Below are 26,255 nucleotides of genomic sequence, written 5' to 3'. Positions count from 1 at the left end.
AACAGTCCGTAAACTATAGTTTACAACAGATAAACCTAGTTTATCGACTGTGAAACTACGATTAGCTCATTTTTGTGAATTTGGCGTGCTAAACATAGTTTCACAATTGATAAACTAGGTTTATCGACTGTAAACTATAGTTTACAAATCGTGAACTATAGTTTACAATTCGTTAATTATAGTTTTCATCTGTAAAACTATACTTAACGGTTGTTAACTATAGTTTACGAATGCTAATCTAAGTTTATCTGTCTGTAATAAAACGTTAACAATAGATTTTGTTGATAAACATAGATTCACGTCTGTAAACTATAATTTACGATCGTTAACTATAGTTAAGAGTTGTAAACAATAGTTTATAAATCATGAAACTGTATTTATCAGATAATCTATGTTTTGCAATTGCAAATGATCGTTTTTGGTGTTAATTATAGTTTAGGTTGTGAAACATAGATTATCGCGTTAACTATAGTTTACAGATGTAAAATATAGATTAACGTTGTTAACTATAGTTTACAGTCCGTAAACTATAGTTTACGACCGATAAACCTAGTTTAGCGACTGTGAAACAATGTTTTGCTCATTTTGACTTTGAATTTGGCGTGCCATACATATGTAAACTGAATTCCGAAACTTCATAAAAATCAGATACATAGCGGGTTCCAGTAACTTTTTTAACAAGCCTCTTTCTTTACTCCTCACTAAGTTACAAACAGTAGTGAAGACGAAACTTCAAGAGTACTGTGCAACAATTTATTCGAGAAGTGGTGTAAATCAGATGTGGATACTAAAAAACTCCAAGGAATTTTGGGAACATGTAAAATCGCAAAATTTCACCAAAATCGACAATATAAAACTTACGACTTTTCAAATTTATTATACAGCTATGCCAGAGTGCAGGTTGTCTGGGCGGTCGCAGACGTGTGTAAACACTGAGACAGGGAAATTCCTACACGGGAAAACCCTTAATATTTTGTGTGGTAATGGTATACGTAACAAGTGCTTGTAAGCTATACCACGCAAGAAATTAAAGTCCATGGATTTCTGACATCACTGACAGCTGCTTTTTCAAAATTACACTGTACGTACTTTGTTAAAACAATCTGGGACCTTATTCATAAAGCCTCAAATTGTACACACAAGTACTTTAAAGTTTATTCATTAAAAAAGAATCTCCAGTTTCTGATTGACAAAGCCTATGTGGTTTTGGAGACCTGATCTGCCAACAATCTATTGGAATTCCCATAGGTACCAGTTGCTCTCCGTTATTAGCAGACCTATTTTTGCATTCATATGAAGCAGAATTTGTTCAAATTCTTTTACGTGAAAAGAAGAATGCACTTGCTTTAGCCTTCAATTCGACATGTTGATATATCGACGACGTATTGTCAATAAGCAATGGTTATTCCGTAAGTTCTATATTATATATATTCCAGTGAGCTTGAAATAAATTATACCACAGAGTCTGACACGTCTGTTTCATATTTAGATATTTAACTAGAAAAAATCCTTATCGGTAGTTTAACAGTAAAGCTTTGTGATTTAAGGTTTCGTCTAAGTTCAACATGTCCAAAAAATTATTTTTACAATAGCTCCAAAATTATGTGTGATATAAGGTCAAAATGTTTACAGTTTATAAATATATTATTGATTAATAGATAGAAAGTATCACTTGATAACAAATATTTTTAAAAAGATTTTTATTTGAGAAAAAATGTGCATATTTAAAGAGAAATGCACCTGCTTAATTCTGTTCTTTTTGTGAAAACCATCACTGCAGAAACAAAATACGTTTATCATTGAAGGGCAAGTTGGATGTGAATGGTCTCTGAAATGCTGTTATTGAAAGCATGACATGTATAAAGACAAGACCCTGTAGTGTAGAACCCGCCATTTGCAATGTACTTTCGCTTTCAAGTCTTAACATTTGGACAAAATAAACAGGGAAAACAACTTTTCAGAAGCTATCCAAGTCCAACTTGCCCTTCATTGATAAACATATTTTGTTTCTGCAGTGATGGTTTTCAGTAAAAGCACGGAATTAATTAGGTGCATTTTCTGAAAAAATATGCATTTTTTAAAAAGATTTTTTCTCAATTTAAATATTTTTCCAATTATTTTTTATCAAGTGATACTTTCTATCTATTAATCAATGAAAAATATATAAACTCTAACAGTTTTAACTTTATACCTCACATAGTTTTGGAGTTATTGTAATAATAAATTTTTGGACATGTTGACCTTTGACGAAACCTTAAACCACCTTCGCCAGCCAAGGGTTTCTGATACAATGAAGCGTATTGAAGTGGTAAAATTTCCCGTTTGAATGGAACGTTTTGAGCTATCTTTAGAACGTTGATTGTCATACAATGACACGCCCATTTCTTTAGAAAGTAAAAATCGGTCGAATGGTTCATTGAAATACCTGTAGAACAGGTATTCTAAAAATATAATATCCAATCAAATTGACGGTCTACATAAACACAGCTAGAGTACGCACGTGTTCGACCAATACATGTGTTATGGAAACTCCAATAAACATGATAAATTCATAATTATGTACAAATTCATTGCAATACGTGTTTTATAGAAGCTGGAACTCTCTAAATCTCTCTTATAACTTTAAAAATCCCCATTTCGGTGTAACTCATGATAACTCACTCTTTTCTCAAAGAGTGGGGTGTCCTAAAACATTACGACGAATATTTCTTGTACGTTTCTAAAGAAATGGGCGTGTCATTCTGTAATAATTGACGTTCAAAACATGACTCAGAACGTTTCATCCAAACGGAAAATTTTACCACTTCAGTGCGCTTCATTGTATATACGCTACTCTCCTCATAATCCCTTGGCATACGGTCTGATTGGGATTCTGTACGTACACCCGGTCGACCAATCAGCATTTGTTTTTTATGAGTGACGATATTTGCGTTCGGGTTACTTAATTCTTGGCTCTTTAATCTCGGAAATGAAAAACGCAAGTAAACAACGATCCGTAAGATAACACTTTCAATTTGCTACCGACGGGTATGTATAAGAAAAAAGAATTTGACGGAGAGACTTTCTATATACTCATCTTCTTGTTCTCAATGAAAGTCAATCAATACATGTAAATTAAAACGTTTTTCGAAAAATATAATCATTACAAAATAATTACTAAAATCTAAGTCTATAATTTTTGTTTTGTACATATTTTTTCAAAGTGCGTTAAATCTCCACATGGTAAAAATTGTTTAAGCTACGTTTACACTATGTTCCCGGCAGCCACGGCAATCACGTTTCAGGCCACCGTGGAAAAAACGGGACGGGCGTGAGAAAACTTGGGGCAACGGGATGGGCAAACGTAACTCATCGCGATTGCCGTGGATGCCGTGCCAGATTTTTAAACTGTCAAAAAATTTGCCACGGCGGCCACGTTGCAGATGTGAAACTTAGTAGGTCGTAGTAAAACGGAATAAACGCAACAAAACACGACAGCACGTAATAGACCGTAACAGAACTTGGAGGCAGTCCGCAGTGGGACGGGAGAATGTATATTTCTATTCATCTCACGGTCCATTCACATTTTGAGACGTTTTGCTGAGTTTAGTCCGCGTTCTGTCACGGCTAGTTCACGGTTGTTGTCCGTTTTATCACGTTCTGCCACGTTTCATCACGGTCCTCACGGCAAACTAGGGTGTATGGTAGCCGTTTCCTCGCGTTCAATCGCGGTTCGTCCCGCCATGTTACGGTTTATGGTCCCGGTGCGTTGCGTTCTACTACGGTCTGACACGGCGCACGCGGTCTGAGAGGAAGCATATAAAAGCCGGGCACTGCAGAGATGGATCTCCGCCTTCCGTCTTCCGTCCGATCATCCGTCTTATTCGTCTCATTCCTAGTTGCTGCACTCCTGCCTTCCCTCTCTGTAACTGCTGCTGGTTCTCTTCATTTTGACGAAGTGATTTTAGGTATGCACCCAGCAAACACGCGAAAATAAAATCTTCGTCTTGGGAATTCATGATGTTTTATCTTCGAAGGTTCATGATACAATGATTGTTTCTGGTTAGGAGACCTTCTCTGGTACAAACGTGATCCATAGTTTCCCGGTGTCCATGTTTCATACGTAGAAAGACTTGACAGAACGTGAGAAACGTATAAGAACTTCATAAGAACGCGAGAAACGAGAGGGGACCTATCAGAACGTAAGAGGCCTGGGGGCAACGTGCTGGCATACGTGGCAGAACCGTAGTGCGCCGTGAAGCCTCCGGCACTCCACGGCAACTTCTTCCTACGGCCCATCACGGATTCCGTAGAAGACCGCAAAAGAACTTGTCAAGACTTGGATATAGAGGGGAAAATAACCAAAATCTCACGGCGCACTACGTTTCGGGCAAACGGGGCTGCCGTAGCTGCCGGGAACATAGTTTAAACGTAGCATTATGTACACTCTTAACGCACTTTGAAAAAAAATTTCAAAGTGCGTTGAGTATGTCCCAAATTTAACGCAATTTGAAATTTTTTTCAAAGTGCGTTGAGTTTGTCCCAATTTTAACGCACTTTGAAAAAAATTTTCAAAGTGCGTAATTTTTTCAAAGTGCGTTGCCACACTGCGTGTATATAGTTGCAATTTCTCTAATTTTTCAGAATCGATGGATAGACAACCACCCCATACAACTGAAGCCTACTCAAGTTGGGGACGGATAAATGAAGTATACATAAGTGAAAGGCTTTTTCGATTTATTTTAAACTTAAGTTTTTTTAAAAGACCTAATTTTTTGTATGCATTAGACAGCAAGATTTCAATGTGAGATGACCAACTTAAGTTGTATGAAAAAGTTACCCCAAGATGCTTATGAGTTTGAACATATTCTAATTGGCTATCTTGGAAAAGGAGTTTTGGAAATCTTTGTTTTTTCTTGTGTTAAAAAATACCACCTTAGTTTTAGAGGGATTAAATTTTAGCAACCATTTTTTAGACCACTCTTCAAGAGATAAAAGATCATTATTCAGATGACTTTTATAGATTTGACACATTTAGATGCATACTGCAAACTGTTATCGTCTGCAAAAAGTCTACAGAAGCTTGACATCTTATCAGCTACATCATTCACATAAATTAAAAATAACAAAGGACCTAATACAGAGCCTTGTGGAACACCTGCATATAGGGATTCAGTAGGGGATACCAGGTTTTTGTATATCACTCTTTGCGTTCTGTTCTCTAAAGAGCTTTTTAACCAACTATACATATCTTTCTTTACACCATACATGTTTAATTTAAATAAGAGTCCTTTGTGCCAGACACGGTCAAAGGCCTTAGATAAGTCACAAAAAATCATACAGCAGGATTTGCCTTCATCAATATTTCTAACAATGTTATCATATGTTTCTGACAACTGATATACCGTAGAGTGACCAGGTAAGAAACCAGCCTGGAATTTATAAAAAATATTGTTAGAGTGAAAATAGTTGTACAAGTGTTTAAATACAATACGCTCCATCACTTGACTGACACGGCTGAACAATGAAACGGGTCTATAGTTAGATAAAACTGCAGGATCATCTTTTTTAAACAAAGGGATTACATTAGCTAATTTCCATTTTTTTTTTGGAAAAACACAGTCTTTCAATGAACGGTTAAACAATAAGCACAGAGGTTTGACAACAGATAATTTTGTTGATTTTAACATTTTATGGCTAATACAGTCTTCTCCAATGGCTTTATTGACACTTAATATAGATAAAATTTCAATAATTTCTTGTTCACAAATAGAGATATTGTCAAAAACACTATCACACTCAATGTTTTCTTTAGGTAATTCAGACGTTTCATCATCAACACATGTAATTGAAACAAAATAAGTGTTGAGTACCTGTATCTTATCTTCATCAGAAAAAGCAAAATTAACATCACCAGATGCAGATGTGTATTGTAAAGGGGGATGTCTGTGGTTGATTTACTTTTAAATGTATCTCTTAGAAGTTTCCAGAAAAGCTTAGAATTGTTTTTACTTGAATCAATTAGCTGTAATTCAAGAGTATGTTGATAATTTTCAATAGCATGTTTTTCATGTTATTAAATTTATTTCTTATATGCTTTTAAAAATCATCCCAGTCACTCTGTTTATCACTTTTTTGTGCTTTTCGTCTCAATCTATTTTTTCCCAATGGGTTTTCCTTAATAGTGAATCAAACCAAGGTTTGCCTTTAGGTCTTATTAAAACTGATTTTTCCGGTACACATTCCCTAACGAGATCTAGATATTTGATTGAAAAATTTTCGGCAGCTTCGTCAGTTGATTCTGCATTACAAATGAGATTTTCCCAGTTAGCATTTTCTATAAGATTATTAAGTTTTTCTATATTAGCATTTTTTTTTGTTACTTTATCCTCCACAATAACAATGAACTTGGTGATTAGTTTCATTGTTTATTTATATGAACCCAAACACAATACCTTTTTTTCTGATTTTATTATTCTGAAATTCTGATATGTAAGACTAAGCTAAGTTCTGTAAAATGTTTCGTAAATAATTACATACCTGAATTCCCTACAATATAAACATTAAAAACTGCAATATTATAAAAAAGAAAACGTGTTATATATTAGTTAAAATTTGTATCTATGTATTCAACATTGTACACTGTACAATAAAGTAAAAAATACAATGTATTACACTTACAAATTAACAATAAAACACTTGTATTAGTCAAGTAGTGAATTAACATGTTTTCCTTTTTAGATCCCCTTCCTTTTCCCCTGTACTTTACCCTTGTCCTTAAATGTTTATCTAGTGAGGTTACCCAGGGATTGTTTACACTGCGTTCAAAACTATTGATCCACATTATACAGCTGGTCTACTGAGTCGACTTTGGTGGAGACACAACAAAAAGCCATGCTTTTTAGAATTCTGTTTGGGATAGCATTGGCAGCGTCCACTACTTTTATTCTAAAAATGGTGTAAGTATCATTTGACCATATAAAAATATCTTGTTTCATACTTATGTAAAGGCAAATTAAGATCTCGTTTTATTGAAGTGGTGAACAAGCTTTGTGCAGCAGCGTAGCAGAGTGTTAGGGTACCTTACTATAAAAAAAATTCAATGATATTCGCTATGCTACGACGGTGCCACGAGTAACCTGTCAATTCTATAAATATTGAATAAATTTCAAAGTGTTCAGTATGCCATAAGTATGCTTCGTTTAAATATTGGACGGATGTATTTTTCATTTTTACTTCAGTTTGTACATGGGCTATCACAAAACCCTCTGGAATCATAGGCCCGGAAAATGTCACATTGTGGAAGGAATCGGTATGTTAATTATAGTGACTGTCACATCCGATCTCATCGGATCTATTAAATTATTGTAAATATTCTATATCATGACCTGTATTGTTTGACAATGATTTCCAATCTAGAAAATCATTTTAATTCTAATGAGCATGTTTTCCATATACAAACAAAAACATCTTTTTTTTTGCAATTGAAGACTATGGTTCTGAGGACATGCAGACCACCAAGTCTGGTTTGACTTTCATCACGTCTGTAAGATAAATTTTATTTCAATGATGCGTGAAATTGATTTGATATATAATATGTTGCATAAGTAATCTTAAATTTTGAAGGGGGTTAATGGAGGGTTTTTTAGCCAAAGCTATAAAGAATACTACGAGAAGCACAAAGTAAGAGGGCGGATCATGTTATTTAACATGGAGAAACCAGAGGAGGGGGTCAAAGAATTGACGATTATTGGAAACAAGTTCAGTTATGACGACTTCTATCCTCATGGAATCAGTGTGTTGGAGGACAAAGGTAGCTTTAATAATGTAGGAAAACTAACAATAGGAAAATGGCATTTTATAATAAAAATTATATGCTAGTATATATACCGAATAATACGTGGCAAAATGTGTATCACGCCCCATCAACTTAAGACTGCAATGTCAACTTCAGAGCTTAAGTCCAGAAGGCTGAAACTGGTTGAGGGTTGATATGTGGTTTATGATTCAGATTTTGTCATGGGTTATGGGGGGATCGGGGGGGGGGGGGGCACTTGCTGTGGCCTTCAACTCGACATTTAGATATATCGACAACGTACTGTCAATTAACAATGGTAACTTTCATTCCTATGTCGATACGATATATCCTATATCTAGTGAACTTGAGATAAAAGATACCACAGAGTCTGACACATCTGTTTCATATTTGGATATTTTACTTGAAAAAGACGTTAATGGTAATCTAACAACCAAGCTCTATGAGAAACGAGATGAATTTAACTTTTCAATCGTCAACTTCCCTTACTTATTTGATTCGATACGCAAGAGCATGCTCTGTATATGAGCAGTTTCTAAGACGAGGTAAATTATTGACAAACAAGTTGATGAAACAAGAATTTCAGCTGTCTCGTTTGGGGTCATCATTTCGTAAATTCTATGGTCTTAACAATGACCTTGTCAGCAAACACAATTTATCATTGAGTCAAATGCTGACTGACGTTTTTCATACTTATTGTTAGTCCATTATTTACACACTGAATTGACGACGGATTTTTCCGTTATTTCCCGAACATGACAAGGAGCACACGGCGGGTGTGACTGGTCGGCAGGGGGATGCTCACTCCTCCATGGCACCTGATTCCACCTCTGATGTTTCGGAGGCCCGTGTTTGCTCTGATCCTATTTTGTGTTGTTTTATGGACTTTTGATCTTGGATACTATTCGTTATCTCCATATGTTTCATCCAAAACACTTCATCGTATTATTGAAGGGCAGTACAAAGAGGGACAGAATTAAATAAAAATCAAAAACTTATACAAATAGAAAGTAAATTATTTTATTGCAGTTTAAAGACAATGAATTTTATTTGTTTTGCAAAAATAAACAGAATTCAGCGTTTTTTAAAATCTATATTACTTTAGGAAAAGTATTACTATTTGTTGTGGTTCATCGGAAGGAACAAGATACTGTGGAGAAATTTGAGTTTCTGGAGAAGACCTTAGAACTGAAGTACCTTAAAACTCATACAGGAACTTTAGCTCACGTGTAGGTTTTCATGAATTACGTTCATTGCTACCTTATCATATAATGCATCCAACGTTGCTCTTTACATATACATTTTGCCATAAATAATGGCTTCTGGACTTTTAGGATTGATGTAAGCCGTATACTCTTCTTTGATTTTTCAGTCTTAATGATGTAGTGGCAACAGGACCAGAAACCTTTTACGCGACAGACTATTTTTATTATCGAGATTCTAGACACGTCCTAGAGGCACTTTTCGGACTTCACTTTGGACATATTCTGTACTACAATGGCAGCGATTTTACCATTGCTTCAGAACCAACATATTTGGCAAACGGGTTTGGCCTCTCCAAGAATGGGAAGTTAGTGTCTTTTATTTTCTTCTCGTTTTGTTGTTTTATATTTAGGAATGAAGCTCTTTATTATCCTTTTGTTCTTTGTAATAGATTTCTGTACGTTGTCTCCAGTGGTGGTCAAAAAGTGATGGTATTTAAAAGAGAGTCGAATAACAGACTTACGAAAGTCAATGTGAGTGGGAAAAAAGATAATTACATTCCTGATATCAAAAAAATTGACTTCTTTAATGTAAATGTGTATAATTTCACAACATTGGATATCCATAGTATAGTCATCAACTCATCATGTAATCAGCCAAGTTGACAGAATGTTTTATTTTAGACGTTGCGCACGGTGTTGGTACATTGACGTTACGTCAAAATAACGTTAAAAATTCATAACGTTGTTGTAACTTTTTGAACCGTATACATGCATATTTTAGATCTTTGAATGAATTATATTTTTCAAAAGTATAAAAAATAAAAGGGCACACAATGTTCAATGTTTGAACCTTCTTTATTGAAATATTTAGATGTTTATTAATAAATCTTAATAATAAGATTTTAATTACTGAAATGCCAAAGGCACTCAGTGAATATTCCTCATTCTATTTTTCTCACTTGTCTGTCTTATAAGGAGAAAATATATAAGTATTATTCCCTTTCAACCTCCTTCAAAATTTTTCTTCAGTTAGGTCATTGCAAGTCTTTTATTTCTATATAGTGTCCGCATGCGCTTTGGATGCATAGAGAAAAAATGAGTTAAAAGGATGTAATCACTTTAACAAAAGAATTGACCTATAGGAGAAAACAATTTCCGGGAAAAAAACGACATTTAAAAATCAATCTTTATTTGTTGTTTTCTACCGTATAATATGTCTAAATTTTTCAAATTTGTATTTGATACCTCAAATCTATTATTTACAACTTAACAATAAACCTCCAAAATTGACCGAAACAGCATTTTGTCCATAAAAGCATAGATTTTTGCATGAATTTTGGCCTTGAAGTCCTTCAGGGCAGGCCTGCCCCTAAATAAAATTGCGATATTTTGATAAGTTAGGATGTAAGGAATAAATTAAGATAAGATTTTTTTTAGGGGCACCCCTGCCCTGGGGTCGAAATTCACAAAAAACCTACAAAAAATAAGGAAACTTGATTTTCATCACCTGCTTTAAATTTATGCCACTAATTCTTACAGTCAGACTAGCTCAGTTGATATAAGACCTGACTTTTACACCTTGGATACTTTCTTTTTAAAGTCGGGGGTTCAAATCCACCTGGCACAACACTTTCAAACTTTTAAATTTCGCCTTTTTAAAGACTATTTAGGTTTTTTATATAGATTTGTGTATTTACCTGTGTTTTACCTGTATTTTTTCAAAATGTTGGCTAAGTGGGAAGACACCAAATAAGCACAGTTTTTTCGAGGACAAGAGTAACTCACTATTTGTTACACAATACAGGTATTCTTAACAGCACTGAGCTGCAATGAATTTCAATTGTATATATTCCTTATAATTAAATCACATTGATTTTGGCTGCATATTTCAGTAAATGCACTCCCTTGGATTTCATTTAGGCCTATATAATTTGCACACTTTAATGACATGTTTTATTATATCCACGGATAAATGGCCTAGACATGAAGAACAGAATTTCAGAGAAAGTAGACACTACCTTTATGAACCATGAGAAGTAAAGACAAATATCAATTAGTACATATGGAGATAACAAGCTCATAAAATCAATGAAAGTGTTCCTCCTACCTCTACTAACTGAAATAAAAATTTAGGAAAAACATTATTACATGTATATGTATTTAGCCTAATGTCATTAATCGGAACGGAAATCGACAAGCTTTTTGTAGAGAAAAAAACCAAGCCCGGTCCTACAGGTCAGATCCCTAAATAATGAAGTGATCCTTTTTATACCTACTACGTTTCAATGAAACTGGTGTCATTTGAATAAAAAAATCAGTATCAATTTAGTATATTGAGGGGATGAAAAAAAGGAGGGATGGAGACGTTTCACTATTATTGAATATCTGGTTTATCATAAAAATTCTTGGTGAAAGAAGGGGGGGGGGGCTTTTATAATGCATACTTCGTTTAATAGGGTATTTTTGTGGAACGATATCATTTTGGGCTTTCATAATTTTTTCCTTTGGAACATGTACACATGATGATTAAGTGTAATAAGTATAAATTGTGAAAAAAATCTCCAACAAGCTCCGGGGTTGAATTATCGGGGGTGGGATGGGGGTGGTTCCTGCATGCATGGCCACATGTTCTGGTACTACGGACCTGTATGAAAAAAAGCCACGGTGATAATAATTTAACGCTCCCGACGTCATATGTATGCATTGCGTAAAATGACGTTTTTCGTACCTGTGACAAAATGGCTACACTTTTATTGATGCTTGCATTTATTTCATGTAGACCATTATTGTAAAGATTGTGTAATTAGTAAATGCAGCATTAAATGTTCTTTCAAGCTATATATATGATTGCTTTATATCTTACATTAATTGATATATTTTTGATATGTAATTGAGACATGTTTAGTAACAATACAGTGACTCGTGCGTGCATAACAAAATGGCTACACTTAAGAAAGCCTTTCTATCATTTACGTTGGAAAAGTAATCAATTCAAATAATCTAAGAAACATATGTACTAAAAGATTATTCACCAAAATTAATATTTGTCTGGGCTTTATGTCTAGTACACATCTCCATTTCGGCTAATGTCAGTGTAAGGAAACGAATTCTTACTGTTAGACATTTTACTTACGCACTGTAGATCCAGTCTAAATTCATGAAATTGATAAAATGATGTTAAAAACTCAACAATATCTTAAAGAATGCATATATTTTATTCTACCCCCTAAATTTTATTTAATTCAGAGAATTTTAAGTGCATTTTTCATACCTTTTAGTTGCGCGAACAATAATTGATGTAACGTCGGACACTGGAATTTCGCCGTAAATGACCAATACCGAGTAACGCCTCATTATAGTTAAAATAATTCTAAATTATTTAAAAGAAAATTTTAAGAATTATTCATTACCTTAGGTAACATAAATGATTTTATTTTTAATTTAAAGTAAATATGACATCACAAAACCGCCAATTTCTTTGCGGCATAAAGAGTTAGTTACTATAGTACCAACACCGTGCGCAACGTCTTTAAACTTTTTACATACAGGTAAATTGGTAACATGAACTATTTACAAAATGCTACTCAAAAAGTGTACTTCTCATTTAATTTTACTACATAAATACATGTATGTACATGTAGGAAATTCCAGTTGATACTGTCCCAGACAACTTAGTGGTGGATCCTAAAACGGGAGACTTGTTGCTTGGATGCCACCCAATAGTATTTAAAACCGCTCACCATCTCGATAACCCAGTGGAACCCGCAGCCTCACAGGTAAGAAATATTTGTAATTAATTTTATAATTCAGTAACTTACTTACTAACAGATGTAAGGCGTGACATTGATGAGACAGATGGTAGTCACTCGGGAGAGGGCAAACGAACAGTTGTTAAAAGATGTCCTCAGATTAATTCTTTTTTAATTAACTAAGTTTAATTCTCTCTCTTTTTTCCCTCTAAATACAGTTACCGGTATTTGTGGTGAGGTATATATGTGACTTGTCTACACTGTGAACTTCTTTCTTTAGGTACTGATGTTACACATGGATAGCAATGGTACCAATTTGACAGGTATTACGGAGCTATTCTCAGACGACCTTGAACTTTATGGTTCCACCGTGGCTACATTGTACAAGAATCGCATGTTAATAGGCACAATCTTGCACAAAATGATGTACTGTGAAGTGAATATATTATAAGGGACGTTTTATGGTCAAAATTTCCTCTTCATCTTCATGAAATGCATGTATGTTCGTACTCTTATTCGTCAATGAAAGATGAATTACAGTGAAGGAAAATGTGAAAATGTATAAGAATACAGACATGAAAGTGAAAATGAAAACAGTATAAAAGTAACTCATATATAACTCATATATAAAAAGAAGTAAAAAAAAATTGACATTATACATATAGGCTTGATGTCTTTGACCCGCATGTTTCATATATTGATATTTTACTAGAAAAAGACATGGTAACTTACAACAATGATTTATAATAAATGTGAAATTTTAGCTTTTAAATCGTCAACTTCCACTACTTATGTTGCTATATAATAATCTTTATCTGCATATGATGTTTATATGTCTCTCAGTTGATTCGATACGCAATCCTGAGCATGTTCTACGTATGAACAATTTCTAAAACAATGCAAGCTACTGACAAGCAAATTGATGAAACAACGATATCAACAGTCTCGTTTGAAGTCCTTATTTCGCAAGTTTTACGGTCGATACAATGACATTCTCAGCAAATACAATTTTGCATACCAATTGTCAGGCCGTTTTTACACACTGAATTGTCTACGGATTTTTTACCGTTTTTCTCGATCATGACAAGGAGCACAAAGCGGATATGACCAGTCAGCAAGAGATACTCACTCCTCCATGGCACCTGATCACATCTATGATTTTTTTGGAGGTCCGTGTTTACTCTACTCCCGATTTGCATTGTTTAAATAGATTTTCAGATTAAATATTTTTTCGTTTTTCTCCATATTTTATTTTCAGACTTAATGATATCCTGAGTAGCAGTAACAGGATCAGATTCATTTTACATCTAATAGTGTACAAAACTGTTAGATATCAAAATAACCCAGATGAACCAACGACCTTACAGATATATGTAAACGCAATCCTAGAATTCTTCTGCAAGTTTTCTTCAGTGTTGATCTTCTATGGTACTTTCATCAATACTTGCAATTGGAATTCAAAGAATTTTTCCACCCGTAAATCAAAGATAGTTTTGCCCTGCCGTCCATTTGGAAATATCTCTGTCAAAAATGGTTTGATTGTACCAAAAGCAGAACTTGACCTAGATATTCTTATAATAAATCTGTATATCACATTTCATTTAAATATATGCAACCTATGCAAAGAAAATGAACGGAAACTGCAAATTTTTGGAATTTTTCCAAGTCCAAGAGGCATAACTCTGTCCAAAATGGCCCGATCGTTTCCAAAACAATACTTGACATAGATATTCTTATGATAAATTTGTATATCAAATTTCATTTCAATGCGTGCAACCTCTGCAAAGAAAATGAATGGAAACTGCAAATTATTGGAATTTTTTCTAAGTCCAAGGGGTATAACTCTGTCCAAAATTGCTTGATCGTACACAAAACAGAACTTAACCTAGATTTTCTTATGATAAGTCTGTATATTAAATGTCATTGCAATATGTGCAACCTCTGCGAAGAAAACGAACGGAAACTGATGGTGGACCCACAGACTGACCGACTGACAGACAGCAGCAAAGCAACATGCCCTCCCTTCTTTGAAGGGGGGCATAATAAGAGATTTACGTTACTTCAAATAGGTCAAATAGAAGAATTACAGGGTATAAACACTTTATAAGTATCAAAATGAAAACAGACACTTATTTGTTGATTTAGGACCACTTTTATTTTTCAATGAATATAAATGTGCACATGAATTAGTAAAAACATGGTTTTTTTTTTTTACAATCCCTGATTTTCATTAAGCATTCCTCTCCCCAATAATTACAAATTACTGAAAATATAATTTCACAGGTAATTATTATACTCTTAAAATTGCATTTTTTTTCCAAAGCTAGCAAAAACTGAATTATATTAAGCAGACGTTCTTTTCTCAAAAGTAACTATATTCTATATATGGCACAGATATATAGACATAATATACATTTTTTAAATAAGATATAATCATGCATCAAAAACAACCAATTCAAGAATTTGATTTAATATCTGTAGAAATTACAGTCTCCTAATTATGGTAAATCAAATTTGCACAACTTTACCATATTGTAGGTTAACACTCCCTTAATATGTTATATTAAGGCAGGACCACATTTTTAATCAAGAATCGAAGCCAAAACCAGAGACGTACAAATGAACAGACATGAAACCCTTCACCATCCTAAACTGAATTGTCTACCAGTATCAGTCACAAAATTATTTCAAAACACAGATATCTTCTGTGGCATTTTAAAAAAGTCACAAACGTTTATACTAAATGCATTTACAAAAAGCATTAATAATGCGTAGAATTTTTTTTAACTTGTAATAATTAATTTACCAAAAAAAAAAACTTTTTAAATTTTGTCAAAAAAAGAAAAATACAATGCTATTCCTTTTCTAACATTTTTTTTTGAGGTCCTGTCCTATCTGCCAGCCCGCTGGTAATGAGGTCATTAGACACGCTAACTTCAGCGGGGCTGTTGGATTATATTGGGCTTCTGTACTGGTCGATTCTCATGAGTTGGTAACGGTTTCTGATGATAACTCTTCACAGCCTCAGGAGGGAAGTCCTTGTCTCCCTTTAATGAATACAAAAATGAATACAAATATGAAAAAAAACGTGTAGTGATTTCAAGCACTTGTTTTTAAGTAAACTCACATTTTTTTCTATTCTGTGCCTAGCTTCAATTTCACTAAAGAAAGAATCATGCAACAAAGTTATGATTAGTGAGTTCTGAAGCCATGCCCCCTTCACATTATACAAACCTTGGTTACTGCTCCAGATAGAAGAATAGATTGGTGGTGTTTATCAGCACTTACATCACTGAAAATAAGGAAAACATACTGTATATAAAGTAATCTCAACAGCTCAATCATTGTCATTATCCAAAAAATAATTTATAGCATTGTACTAAGGCCAAAATAAAAAATACCTTTGTTTCTCCTAACGCGGCCGACCCAATTAAATCACGCCGACTGAAAAGATTTTTTAAATAAGAGGATTGAAATATTTTTTTTTTATTGTTAACCAAGTTTTATAAAATACAATTTCATCGAAATCAGTTTTTATCAGAATGGCCGGCGTTGTTCTACTGTGATTTTCAAACATTTGTTGGAAATAAATTGACGTCCAGATGTGATTACAGGGTATTAGCTCTTCATAAAATAATGGCGACATCTCAATCTTATGCTTTTAGCTAATTGGAATTCTTCATTCTTGAAAAAATTCGATAATAAAATTTATCATGACTAATTAAGAGTGTTTCGGATGTGTCTTGGCGTCTCCATATGAGTGAATAAATTTTCTACAGGGACGTTAAACAACAAACAAACAAATCTGTCTTTGAATTTGAGGTACGTGATACATGGTAAGGCCCGCATCATGAGTAGATGAGGGGGCCACCTAGTGAACACATCATTCAACTTCACTGCATTTTATTTAATTTGAGTTTTGATCTAAAAACCAGATCATCCATGTTCTTTGTTTACTATATTCCATTATGGAACCATAGGAGTTGTTGTAAATATCTCTGCATATTCATCCTGATTAATATAATTCAGATGTCCTTTCTCCGTGCCTTTATTTAGTGGTTAAACTTCGTGACTTTGACATTGTATATATCATTTTTATCATTTGTAGATTCGGTTTGGTTCAATTAAATTACGTTAACATACTCTTTCCAAATAGTTTTGAAATTATGATTCAGCTTCCTGCATGAGACGTCCAATGTATTTTTCTTGAATTAGGCCCTTGAAGATTGGTTGTTTCTTTGCTTTTAATCCCTTCGAGATTTGTTAGGATGACATTTAAACATTTCCCCATTGCTCCAAATTTAGACGTACTCAGCACATTTTTGCCATTAAGCAGTGGGGGATCTTTTTTTAGCCAGCATCTTCTGCCACACTGGACATAAGTTTTTATGGTCCCCTTTGAAGAAGCGTTTTCAACGTTATTCATCGGGATTTGAACCTGCGATTTAAAATTAGCCACTTACTTGATAACTCCAAAGCAAAATGCCCCAGAACCACTGCAAATCTCATGGCCCTCAAAAAAGTACAATGATCAACTATAAGCTCTGAAGGCTGATGAAAATACTCGTATGTCTGGTCTTTGCGTATTTGAGAATCTTGTCTATTTTATTCAATTTATATAAATGTAATGGCGTGAGATATTTCACAAGTTAAACTAAATAACAGTTGTGAATTAATTAATCATGAATTTTGCTTTTAAACGGCATGTGTATGATACTTTGTTCGCATTTTGCATACATATTTTGTTCACAAATTGCTTTCTTTTGTACTTTTCTTATTTATAAAGGTAATTTTCCATTAAATTTTAGAATGTATTTTCAAAGCTGCTGCCAGAAAATAACATTGTTTACCTACCTACCGACCCAACTTGAGAATTAAGGGTCGGGTTAGGGGAAACAAAGATATTTTTAATTCTGGCCTTATATAGTAAAACATCTTTGAATAAATAAAATAAAATGGAAGTTTTATTAGATTTGAGAGATTAAATCGCCATTACAAGCAAAAAATCAGGCTTTTCTTCAAAAGTTAGTTCACTCAGCTTTATAGCTGGAAGAATGGTGATATATGATTGAACATACTGTAGAAGTACTTTTTTCCACGGGGTCATAATTCCACGAAATCTCAATTTCTGTTTAATCCGCGTGTAGAAAATTACGCGGATTTCCTAGACTGCCACTATATGCCTTACATTTATATTAAGAATGCGTGGACAAATTTCCGCGGAAAATTTGTGACCGCGTACATAGCGCAAATTAATACCACGTGGAAAAAAGTTCTTCTACAGTAATCTTACACAGTCCCAAACTCCTCAGCCTGCTCCTGTTTTTCCTCCCTTGATTGATGAGAATCGCTTTTATCTGGCTGCTTGTGCTGTACAATTCGCATTCCCCCAGCCTTAACTAAAAATTAAACAATGAAGAAATTCTTAAGTGTCACAACTGGGATTTTTAAAAACACACCGGTCTGCTTTTCAACATTTATATTATTCTTTTCACTTTGATACCCCACTGTGGCCCCACCCTACCCCGGGGGTCATGATTTGAAAAAAAAAATTGAATCTAAACTTCCCAAGGATGTTCCACATGAGTTTCATCTTTCCTGGCCCAGTGGTTCTTGAGAAGAAGAAATTTCAAAGATGCCATCATTTTTTTTCACTAATTCATAATTATCTCCCCTTGAAATGAAGAGGGCATGGCCCTTCATTTGAATAAACTTGAATCCCCTTCACCCAAGGATACTTTGTGACAAGTTTGGTTGAAATTGGTCCAGTGGTTCTTAAGAAGAAGATGAAAATGTGAAAAGTATAAGACAAAAAGATGACGCCAATGACAACAACGACGACAGACAACAACAAAATATCGATCAGAAAGCTCACTTGAGCCTTTGGCTCAGGTGAGCTAAAAATCTTGGTATGAGGTGGGGTGATAAAATCAGACACATAAATAACAAATAATGAATAAATTGTCATTAATTTTTTTTAATAAAACAATTTAATCATTTAGCAAGAAAAGTGTGTCTCCATAACACTGCCTCCCGCCCAAGGTGCAGTATACAAAACCATTCTGCTCATGTGCATGCCATGCCATAGACCTACTACTGCGTAATATGGATCATTGACCCCAGCAGCTGTTCGCCTTACGGAAGCCATGCTCGTGATGCTATATATAAATTGATAAGACTTTCTAAAGATGTTTTAATTTTTTTTATATCTCACCTGCAGGGGGGTGTCCTGCTAATAAATCACTTTCTTCTTGTGCGTCTGACATTTCTGTTATGTGTCAATTCAAACCTGCTTTCTTCTCGAAATCTCTATCACACTGTGACACTTGTTTACGTGTTGTTCACTTTAGTAAGGTAACGCCTTATAGTCATACAAAATACAGACACATTTTCATGATCGAGTGATGATTTAGGCTAGCCGCACTATAAATTTTAATTGCAAGATTATCAAAAACATTTCCATATGGTATTTAATAAAGGTAAGAAAACAATAAATAAAGGAACGTTGGAGATAAAATGGTTTCACTTTCTTTTATTTTTGCTATTTTGGTGTTCCCATACTTTTGTCCCATAAATTTTTTTTATTTTCTAAATACCGAACCCGAACTTCAAAAATTTCTACTCTTCAGAAAGGGAGGTAAATAAATCTTGTGTAAGAAAAAAATAAAAATGTTGGGATTTTTCAAGGCAAAGTCAAAATCGATAACAATTCCTGATCGACCTCATCCACCTTCATTTGAACAAATAAAAGAAGACGTGGACATTGCGCCTGACAGTGACATAATGTTTTGTACGCGTTCACGTAAGTTTTAATCATGTTGTATCATCTTTGTATGATCATGTAGCCATGCATGTAAGCTAACGTTTTGTTATGTTGTGAACATTACTGTTCATTCCATGCAATTTGTTCAAATTTTATTGACTTGTAACTGGACATTTATTTTCTAACATTTTTAGACTACAGACACTTTAACATTGTTTAAATTCATATTCGGTATAATTAAATAAATCATATTGCCATATGGAGGGCGTGCATGTTTCTAAATAATGTCTTAATTATTTCAACATTACAACTGCCGTATTTATACCCCCCGCTTGAAAAGCGGGAGAGTATATAGTAATCGGTATGTCCGTCCGTCTGTTACGATTTGGGGTACCCATCTCTTATCCGCAACTCCTCTCATACCACTGAAGGAAATTTAATGAAACTTTCACAGAATCTTTATTACATATTGCCATTGTGCACCTCCTATATTACTTTTTGATTTGACATATATTTTGGATTTTCCAGAGCAAAACATGGACATTGCCATTATATTCATATGGGAGGCGGATATCATTTTGTGAGCTCATTGCTCACAGTACCTCTAGTTTTTTTTGAATTTGAAAGTAAAGTAAGAAGGCCAAAAAATCTTTGTACATACTTTTTTTTATTAATCAATGAAGTTATCCCCCTTAGATTATATTATAATTATATAAAACTTTCATAGCATAGATGCAAACATGCATAGAAGTTTATTATACCCCCGCTTGAAAAGCTGGAGGGTATTTAGTAATCGGTATGTCCGTTCGTCTGTCTGTCTGTTATGCTTTGGGGTACCCATCTCTTATCTGCAACTCCTCTCAAACCACTGAATGAAATTTAATGAAACTTTCACAGAATCTTTATTACATATTGCCATTGTGACCTCCTATTTTACTTTTTGATCTAACACATATTTTGGATTTTCCACAACAAAACATTGACACTCCCATTATATCCATATGGGAGGGCAGGGAGCAGGGGGTATCATTTCGTGAGCTCATTTCTCACAGTAGCTCTAGTTTTATCCTGCAATCCAGAGCATGAGAAATATAGATTTTGATAAGAATGCTGTTCATCCTTGGATTTGCAGGTTCTGGTAGCGATTCCTCGGAGGAGTATTTTGACGCCCGGTCGGAGTTTGATACGTCTGGAGACGAGGATATGGAGGAGGAACAGGAACACGCATATGACCAATCCGTAGAACTGTTACAGTTACACCAACGACTCGTTACAGCGCCCCAGGCTCTGGAGGCGGAGCTAGACAAACTGAGAACTCTCGGACAGGAAGTGTCTAAAGCAGTGGAGGAAATCCGACAGATGTCAAATCACAGTCCGCGTCAGTCAGAGGATTCCAACATCTCAGGTCAACAGAAAAAGACGAAAGTCAAAACATAGTCTTCTGTACGTTAGATATTGTGTGTGAAATAATTTAAAAAGTATATCTGATGTGTAAAAATATGCCAATGTTTATGTTATATTCATTATAGATATTTTCTCCAGTGCATTTAATGGAGTAACTGGGTTATACATGTATGTGTGCAGCAACAATTATGTTGAGTTGACTTACTTGGTTTTCTAAAACATATGTTAAAAGAATGTTCATTCATATCTGTAAAAGTTTTATGTTCATAAATAATGTGCAATGTTTCTTGTGATTAAATAAATTTAGTAAATCCATTTTGTATTTGAATTTTTAACATCCCAGGAAGTTGTCAACTAAATCATTACATGTATTTTAAATAAAGTATAATTGAAAAATACTTATGTTTTAAGTAGACATGTACATAGTTTTAAAAGTAATTCAAGTGTTGCCTATGCTGTAAACCACGTAGTTAATGTCATTGCTCGATGTTTACACATAGAAATCATATGACATTAATCTAGACTTTCTCTCATTATTGAATCTTTAATGAATTGATAACAGTTTATGTGACCACTTTTCATCACATGGTTTAATCGTGAGAAGCTGGGAAACAAGGGCTATTCAGACACTGCATTATAAATGAATGGTAAAGAATCAGTAAACTAGAGTGAAAATAAAAGCTTCATTAAAGCTGCTGTAAAACGTGTTAAAAATCCCATAAATTTTCACTGAAATTTTTACAGCAACCAATGCCTGTTTTATAGACAAATCTTGGATTTCAATGATAAAAAAATTATATTATGGGCATCAAAAATGGGTATAGTTTACAACAAAAATTATAATAACTTATGTACTATTTGCCCATTTCAACAAATAATATCTGATGATGTATGACTGACTTTAAGACACATAGCAAATTTGATATACATCATATAAGTTTACAATGTTTTTAAACGTTTAGGTAAAAAAGCTTGTTAAATATATATTTTGAAAAATGAGTGAAAACTACAGTGTGTAGGAATGTCTTAACAATTATTTTAAAATATCAGTAACTGTAGTTATCCAAGTTTGTTTCATATTCAAACAGATAATAGAACATGAATCTATTGCTTAAAACACTTAATACAAAATTTACCATAAGATGTACTTGATAAAAACAGCAATGTGAAAGAGCAAAGGTATGCATTTATATGCAATTTTCTTCAATATTAGTGGTACTGTTGTTCAATTTCGTATTCGGGGAGACAGTTTAATTTATGGAGGAGTCTAGAAAGCAATCTTTTTGCAAAAAAATCGAAAGGTTTATTATGTTACATTAAATTTCTTCATGACAGCGTCCAAATCCTGCACCTCTGAAGAGTAAAGGGGTTTTCGGGATAAAAAAAAGTTAATATTTTCTCACATTAACAATATTCGTTGGATCTTTTACCTTTTGACTTGTTTCTATTTCCAAACTTGAAAAAACACCTTTCAGAAAGAAAAAAAACAAGTCCAGGAAATCATTATCTGCTATTTTCCATATACTAAATAAAAAATGTGTTCTAAATACATTCAGAAATTAAATAAAAACTTTAACGTTTTTAATCAAAAGAGATTTATAAGTAAAATTTTAAAAGTAAATCTTTAAAAAGCGTCTTTTGCTTCTTTCCGAGCCCCGATGACATTATTTATTGAACGTCCCTCGCATATCCTATTGATGAACCAGACAAGGATCCATTGATTTCCTGTAAAAGCTTTTGAGATTTTTTTATTATAATATAAAAGATTATTAAGGAAATTCTTATTATTTATTGCCTTTTTCCAAGTTAAAGAAGAGGCCCATGGGCAACAATACTCACCTTAGTCAGCATGGCAAGTTCTTTGCCAGCAGATGTTTTACTTTATATTCCATAGTAAAAGAATAATCCCCCATTGTGGCCCCACCCAACCCCTGGGGCCCTTAGCTGTTACAGTAACCCACAAACATACCAATGTGAGAACATTGTAACATAACAGGACTATGAAGACTCTACTTTGAAGTAAGAGAGGAAATGACTGATTTTCAAATGATAACATCTACAAGAAAATTGTATGGATTGTATTTCAAAAAAGTAAACAGAAACACGGTACGTAATTAAATCAAGCAGGAATGTGAGAAGAAAGATGATAACTGATACTGAAACACAATAACATTTTCTTTGAAAATCCAGTATATACCAGTAAATAGCTTGAATTTGAAATTGTTTTAAAATTAAGATTTAATGGCGGATATCACTCTGTTCCAAAACATTTCCTTCCCTGATTTTTCGTTGGTCCACTCTATGAAAGTGGTTGTCTTCAGCAGAACATGCAAGGAATTGGTCATATTTTTGGTAAGGATATTCTCCAGAATAATAACGATGACCATCTCTTTTTCCTTATTTATCGTCCGCAGCTGTGCCAACATGGTTTCGAATCGACACCAATGGCTCTGTGCAAAGCTGTTAGACAATACGATTAGAATTTTTCGGCTTCTGTGCATGGTGTCAGTTATATTATCTACGATAAGTTTTCCCACTTGAAAATCTCTATCATGTAGACAAAGTTTGAATTTTTCTTCTTTCTCCAGTTTTGGTACAATCTCTGAAATGACCCATATCCTATCATCAGAATTATAAGCTACAAAAACATCATAAGCAAATTCATCACCTCCTAATATTTCATAACCTCGTCTTTTGGCACGCAAGAGATACAAATAGTACTTAATATGCCAGCGCTTTTGGTATAATACACACGAAACTATAACGATGATAAACACTGCAAATGACACCGATATAGCCACAAGAATGTATGCATTGAAAGGGTGACAAAACTCGAAGCTTAGATGGAAATCTGCGAGATTCCGTCCTATCCATTCTTGCGGGAGATGACATACATACTGCTTGGGCCAGCCGAGGAGCTGATGTGAATGATTTTGAATCCAGTCTCGAAACCAAACTAGATCACATGTACACAAGAAAGGATTACCTTTCAAGCTAATGTGTTCAATATGAGCTGGAAGATTTGTTTTATTCAAAGTCGTTATCAGATTGTAATCTAAGAGAAGAGTCTTTAACTTGACTGATGTCGATGAAAATATCCCCAGATGGGATTCATTTATAAAACAGTTTTGTAAGGAGAGCGTTCTCAGGTTTGGCATGATGGTGAAGAGCGTTTTCGGAAACGTTGTTACGGAGGTGCCTTTTAATACAAGTTCCTGCAGCTTGGTGAGAGGACGTAAAAGATTTAATAATTTCCTTTCTAAGTTATGTGACGAATTTAGCTGTATACCAGTCATATCCAGAACTTCCAAATTACGACAATATTGGAAAATGTTTAAAGTGTACCTCATGATATTCATTTTGTTTGCCATGTATAAATACATCAGAGAAGAACTATTGAAAGAATATTCATTAACTGTTACACCTGGTGCGAGGTTTTCGATGGACAAGTATTGAAGATTTGATAAGTCATTAATGAAGTTTTTGACAATGGTCTGAATTTTGTTAAATCCAAGCGTTAGAATTTGCAGATTTGGCAAGCATTGTTTCATAAAATTTCTTTTCCAAACGACGGATATTAGATTATCACTCAGATGAAGAACTTTGAGCTTGGGGAAACTTGGCTTGCCGCTAAAGCAAAATTTGGGAACTGATAGTAATTTGTTTTTCCTCAGATTGAGAACTTCCATATTCGGCATCACTCTCTTGAACTCGACAGTTGAAATTTGGTTGTTTGTCAATGAAATCAGCTGCATCTGTTGAGGTAACGACAACAAGTTCCCGCAGAAGTTGTAAAACACATTGTCGTCTAAGTAAATTCGTCGTAAAGTTTTCAACTGTAGGAAGAAGTCGTCTGACATATTAGCCATATGAAGTTGTGTGAGATAGAGTTCCTGTATGGTCCCATTCTGCAATCCATAGACCACCTTCTTCAGTTTCTTAGCATGTAATTTGTTTCCACTTAGATCCAGGGATTGTAAGTAAGGAAGCTCCCGGAACGCAGTTTTATCCACTTGATCAATTCTATTCCTTCTGAGGACAAGTTTCGTCAGGTGAAGATGGGATATATTCTCGAAAACGTTATTTCTCATGCGGGACAGATGGTTACGGCGAAATGTAAGAGAGGTTATACCACTAGGAAGGGGAGGAATGTAGTTCATTTTTTTGCCATGTCCCTCACATACTGCTTCGTTATTCCGACATACACAAAGAACAGGACATGAAATATCAACCAGTATGGACGAAAAACTCACTTGTAGAACAAGTAATAAAACAAGACAAAGCCTCATATCCAACCACATCGTGAAGCAAGAATTTTTGATTTATTTAAGCTATTTTTGACAAAGTATTTTTGAAATACTTTTAACAGGAAATATTTGCGTTTCCATATTCCGTATAATAGTTTCCGTGTCTTCAACAACATGTACAGTTCTTTTCTTATTGACATGCTTATAAAGATCATTATGAATGAATGTTTAAAAGGAGCTTGGACACTTATTCGAAGCTAATGATTTTTGAAAAATATTCAACGTACTATTAAAGCATTTCACTCCCAATTATGATAAGAAACTTATTGGGAAATTACTAGGAGTATTAAAACGAATTCCGGGAAACGTCAATGTCAACCGAATAGTAATTCAATGGCGAAAAAAATCAAAGTAGTTTCCTCTTTTTTCTTTAGTACTCTACTTTACGTAAGTGGATTTAAATGTGTAGTAATTTTTTTTTTCATATTATGTAACGATACTCTTCCAGATTCTGATAACTTCACCAGTCCTTATACTCGATCCAAAGTCACCATTCTCTCTCTCTCTCTTAAAAGTATCAGATAGATGTTGAAATCTTGCATTTAGCAATTTAGGGACAATATAATGAAAATCATTTCTCCTTCTGCCTGAAATAATTCAGAAGTAAAAAAGGAGCTTTTTTATTTCTAGCTTTGGAAGTACTATAGAGCAAATTATTCGACAAATAGTGCAAATCAGTTGTATAGACACTAAAACACTCGAAAGAACATTTACAAACTTTAAAATCGCAAAGACAAAAACCATATACATTATATTCGAACCTACGATTTTTCTTCACATTTCCCGCAATAAAATCAAGTTCAGGCTGTTATGACATCCTAGGCAATGCTTTTTCAAAACAAACAAAAAGAAGAAGAGTTTCCCCACCTTGTCTTTTGTCATCAGCAAATTTCTTTTTCTAAAATATTTCAGTTGTGTACATATGTAGGCTGAAGTTAATATTGAAAAGATGCTTGAATTTCTGGACTTTTTTTTATCTTGGGTGTGGTTGTAAAGTGTCGAACAGGCTTGCGTCTTAACTTAATTGTGGTA

At 34.1% G+C, this 26,255-nt stretch overlaps 4 protein-coding genes across 4 annotated transcripts; 2 read left to right on the top strand and 2 right to left on the bottom strand.

The window, feature by feature from the left end:
- Window positions 1-6,761: 6,761 nt before the first annotated feature.
- LOC134268490 (serum paraoxonase/arylesterase 1-like) lies at window positions 6,762-13,387 on the top strand. Its single transcript, XM_062750758.1, has 9 exons — window positions 6,762-6,938; window positions 7,221-7,291; window positions 7,470-7,525; window positions 7,606-7,792; window positions 8,901-9,024; window positions 9,168-9,365; window positions 9,450-9,531; window positions 12,642-12,776; window positions 13,030-13,387. The coding sequence occupies exons 1-9, from the start codon at window positions 6,874-6,876 to the stop codon at window positions 13,198-13,200; spliced, it is 1,089 nt and encodes a 362-aa protein (XP_062606742.1). The 5' UTR covers window positions 6,762-6,873; the 3' UTR covers window positions 13,201-13,387.
- A 1,924-nt stretch (window positions 13,388-15,311) lies between these two features.
- On the bottom strand, window positions 15,312-19,087 carry LOC134268487 (death-associated protein 1-like). The gene is made up of 4 exons (XM_062750755.1): window positions 18,964-19,087; window positions 18,043-18,148; window positions 15,984-16,041; window positions 15,312-15,796 (listed from the first exon to the last, which is right to left on the bottom strand). The coding sequence occupies exons 1-4, from the start codon at window positions 19,013-19,015 to the stop codon at window positions 15,686-15,688; spliced, it is 327 nt and encodes a 108-aa protein (XP_062606739.1). The 5' UTR covers window positions 19,016-19,087; the 3' UTR covers window positions 15,312-15,685.
- A 277-nt stretch (window positions 19,088-19,364) lies between these two features.
- On the top strand, window positions 19,365-21,232 carry LOC134268488 (UPF0449 protein C19orf25 homolog). Its single transcript, XM_062750756.1, has 2 exons — window positions 19,365-19,551; window positions 20,645-21,232. Exons 1-2 carry the CDS (start codon window positions 19,419-19,421, stop codon window positions 20,947-20,949), a joined length of 438 nt encoding a protein of 145 aa, XP_062606740.1. The 5' UTR covers window positions 19,365-19,418; the 3' UTR covers window positions 20,950-21,232.
- A 1,729-nt stretch (window positions 21,233-22,961) lies between these two features.
- On the bottom strand, window positions 22,962-25,524 carry LOC134268485 (toll-like receptor 2). The gene has a single exon (XM_062750754.1). It carries the CDS (start codon window positions 25,215-25,217, stop codon window positions 23,148-23,150), a length of 2,070 nt encoding a protein of 689 aa, XP_062606738.1. The 5' UTR covers window positions 25,218-25,524; the 3' UTR covers window positions 22,962-23,147.
- Between the last annotated feature and the right edge of the window lie 731 nt (window positions 25,525-26,255).

This window comes from Saccostrea cucullata, unplaced genomic scaffold (genome assembly GCF_032062105.1).
Source record: "Saccostrea cucullata isolate Sc308-1 unplaced genomic scaffold, CSIRO_AGI_Scuc_v1 ctg656, whole genome shotgun sequence".
Taxonomy (NCBI): Eukaryota; Metazoa; Mollusca; class Bivalvia; order Ostreida; family Ostreidae; genus Saccostrea; species Saccostrea cuccullata.
This window is presented reverse-complemented; position numbering and strand designations above follow the sequence as displayed.

Excerpts from the sequence above, each read along its gene's own strand:
- LOC134268487 (XM_062750755.1), bottom strand. The coding sequence starts at position 19,015 with ATGTCAGACGCACAAGAAGAAAGTGATTTATTAGCAGGACACCCCCCT. Across the intron at positions 18,149-18,963 it reads AGCAGGACACCCCCCTGCAG|TTAAGGCTGGGGGAATGCGA; the intron begins GTGAGATATAAA and ends TTTAATTTTTAG. Across the intron at positions 15,797-15,983 it reads TATCTGGAGCAGTAACCAAG|GGAGACAAGGACTTCCCTCC; the intron begins GTTTGTATAATG and ends TATTCATTAAAG.
- LOC134268488 (XM_062750756.1), top strand. The coding sequence starts at position 19,419 with ATGTTGGGATTTTTCAAGGCAAAGTCAAAATCGATAACAATTCCTGAT. Across the intron at positions 19,552-20,644 it reads AATGTTTTGTACGCGTTCAC|GTTCTGGTAGCGATTCCTCG; the intron begins GTAAGTTTTAAT and ends TTGGATTTGCAG.
- LOC134268490 (XM_062750758.1), top strand. The coding sequence starts at position 6,874 with ATGCTTTTTAGAATTCTGTTTGGGATAGCATTGGCAGCGTCCACTACT. Across the intron at positions 6,939-7,220 it reads ACTTTTATTCTAAAAATGGT|TTTGTACATGGGCTATCACA; the intron begins GTAAGTATCATT and ends TTTTTACTTCAG. Across the intron at positions 7,292-7,469 it reads TCACATTGTGGAAGGAATCG|ACTATGGTTCTGAGGACATG; the intron begins GTATGTTAATTA and ends TTGCAATTGAAG.
- LOC134268485 (XM_062750754.1), bottom strand. The coding sequence starts at position 25,217 with ATGTGGTTGGATATGAGGCTTTGTCTTGTTTTATTACTTGTTCTACAA.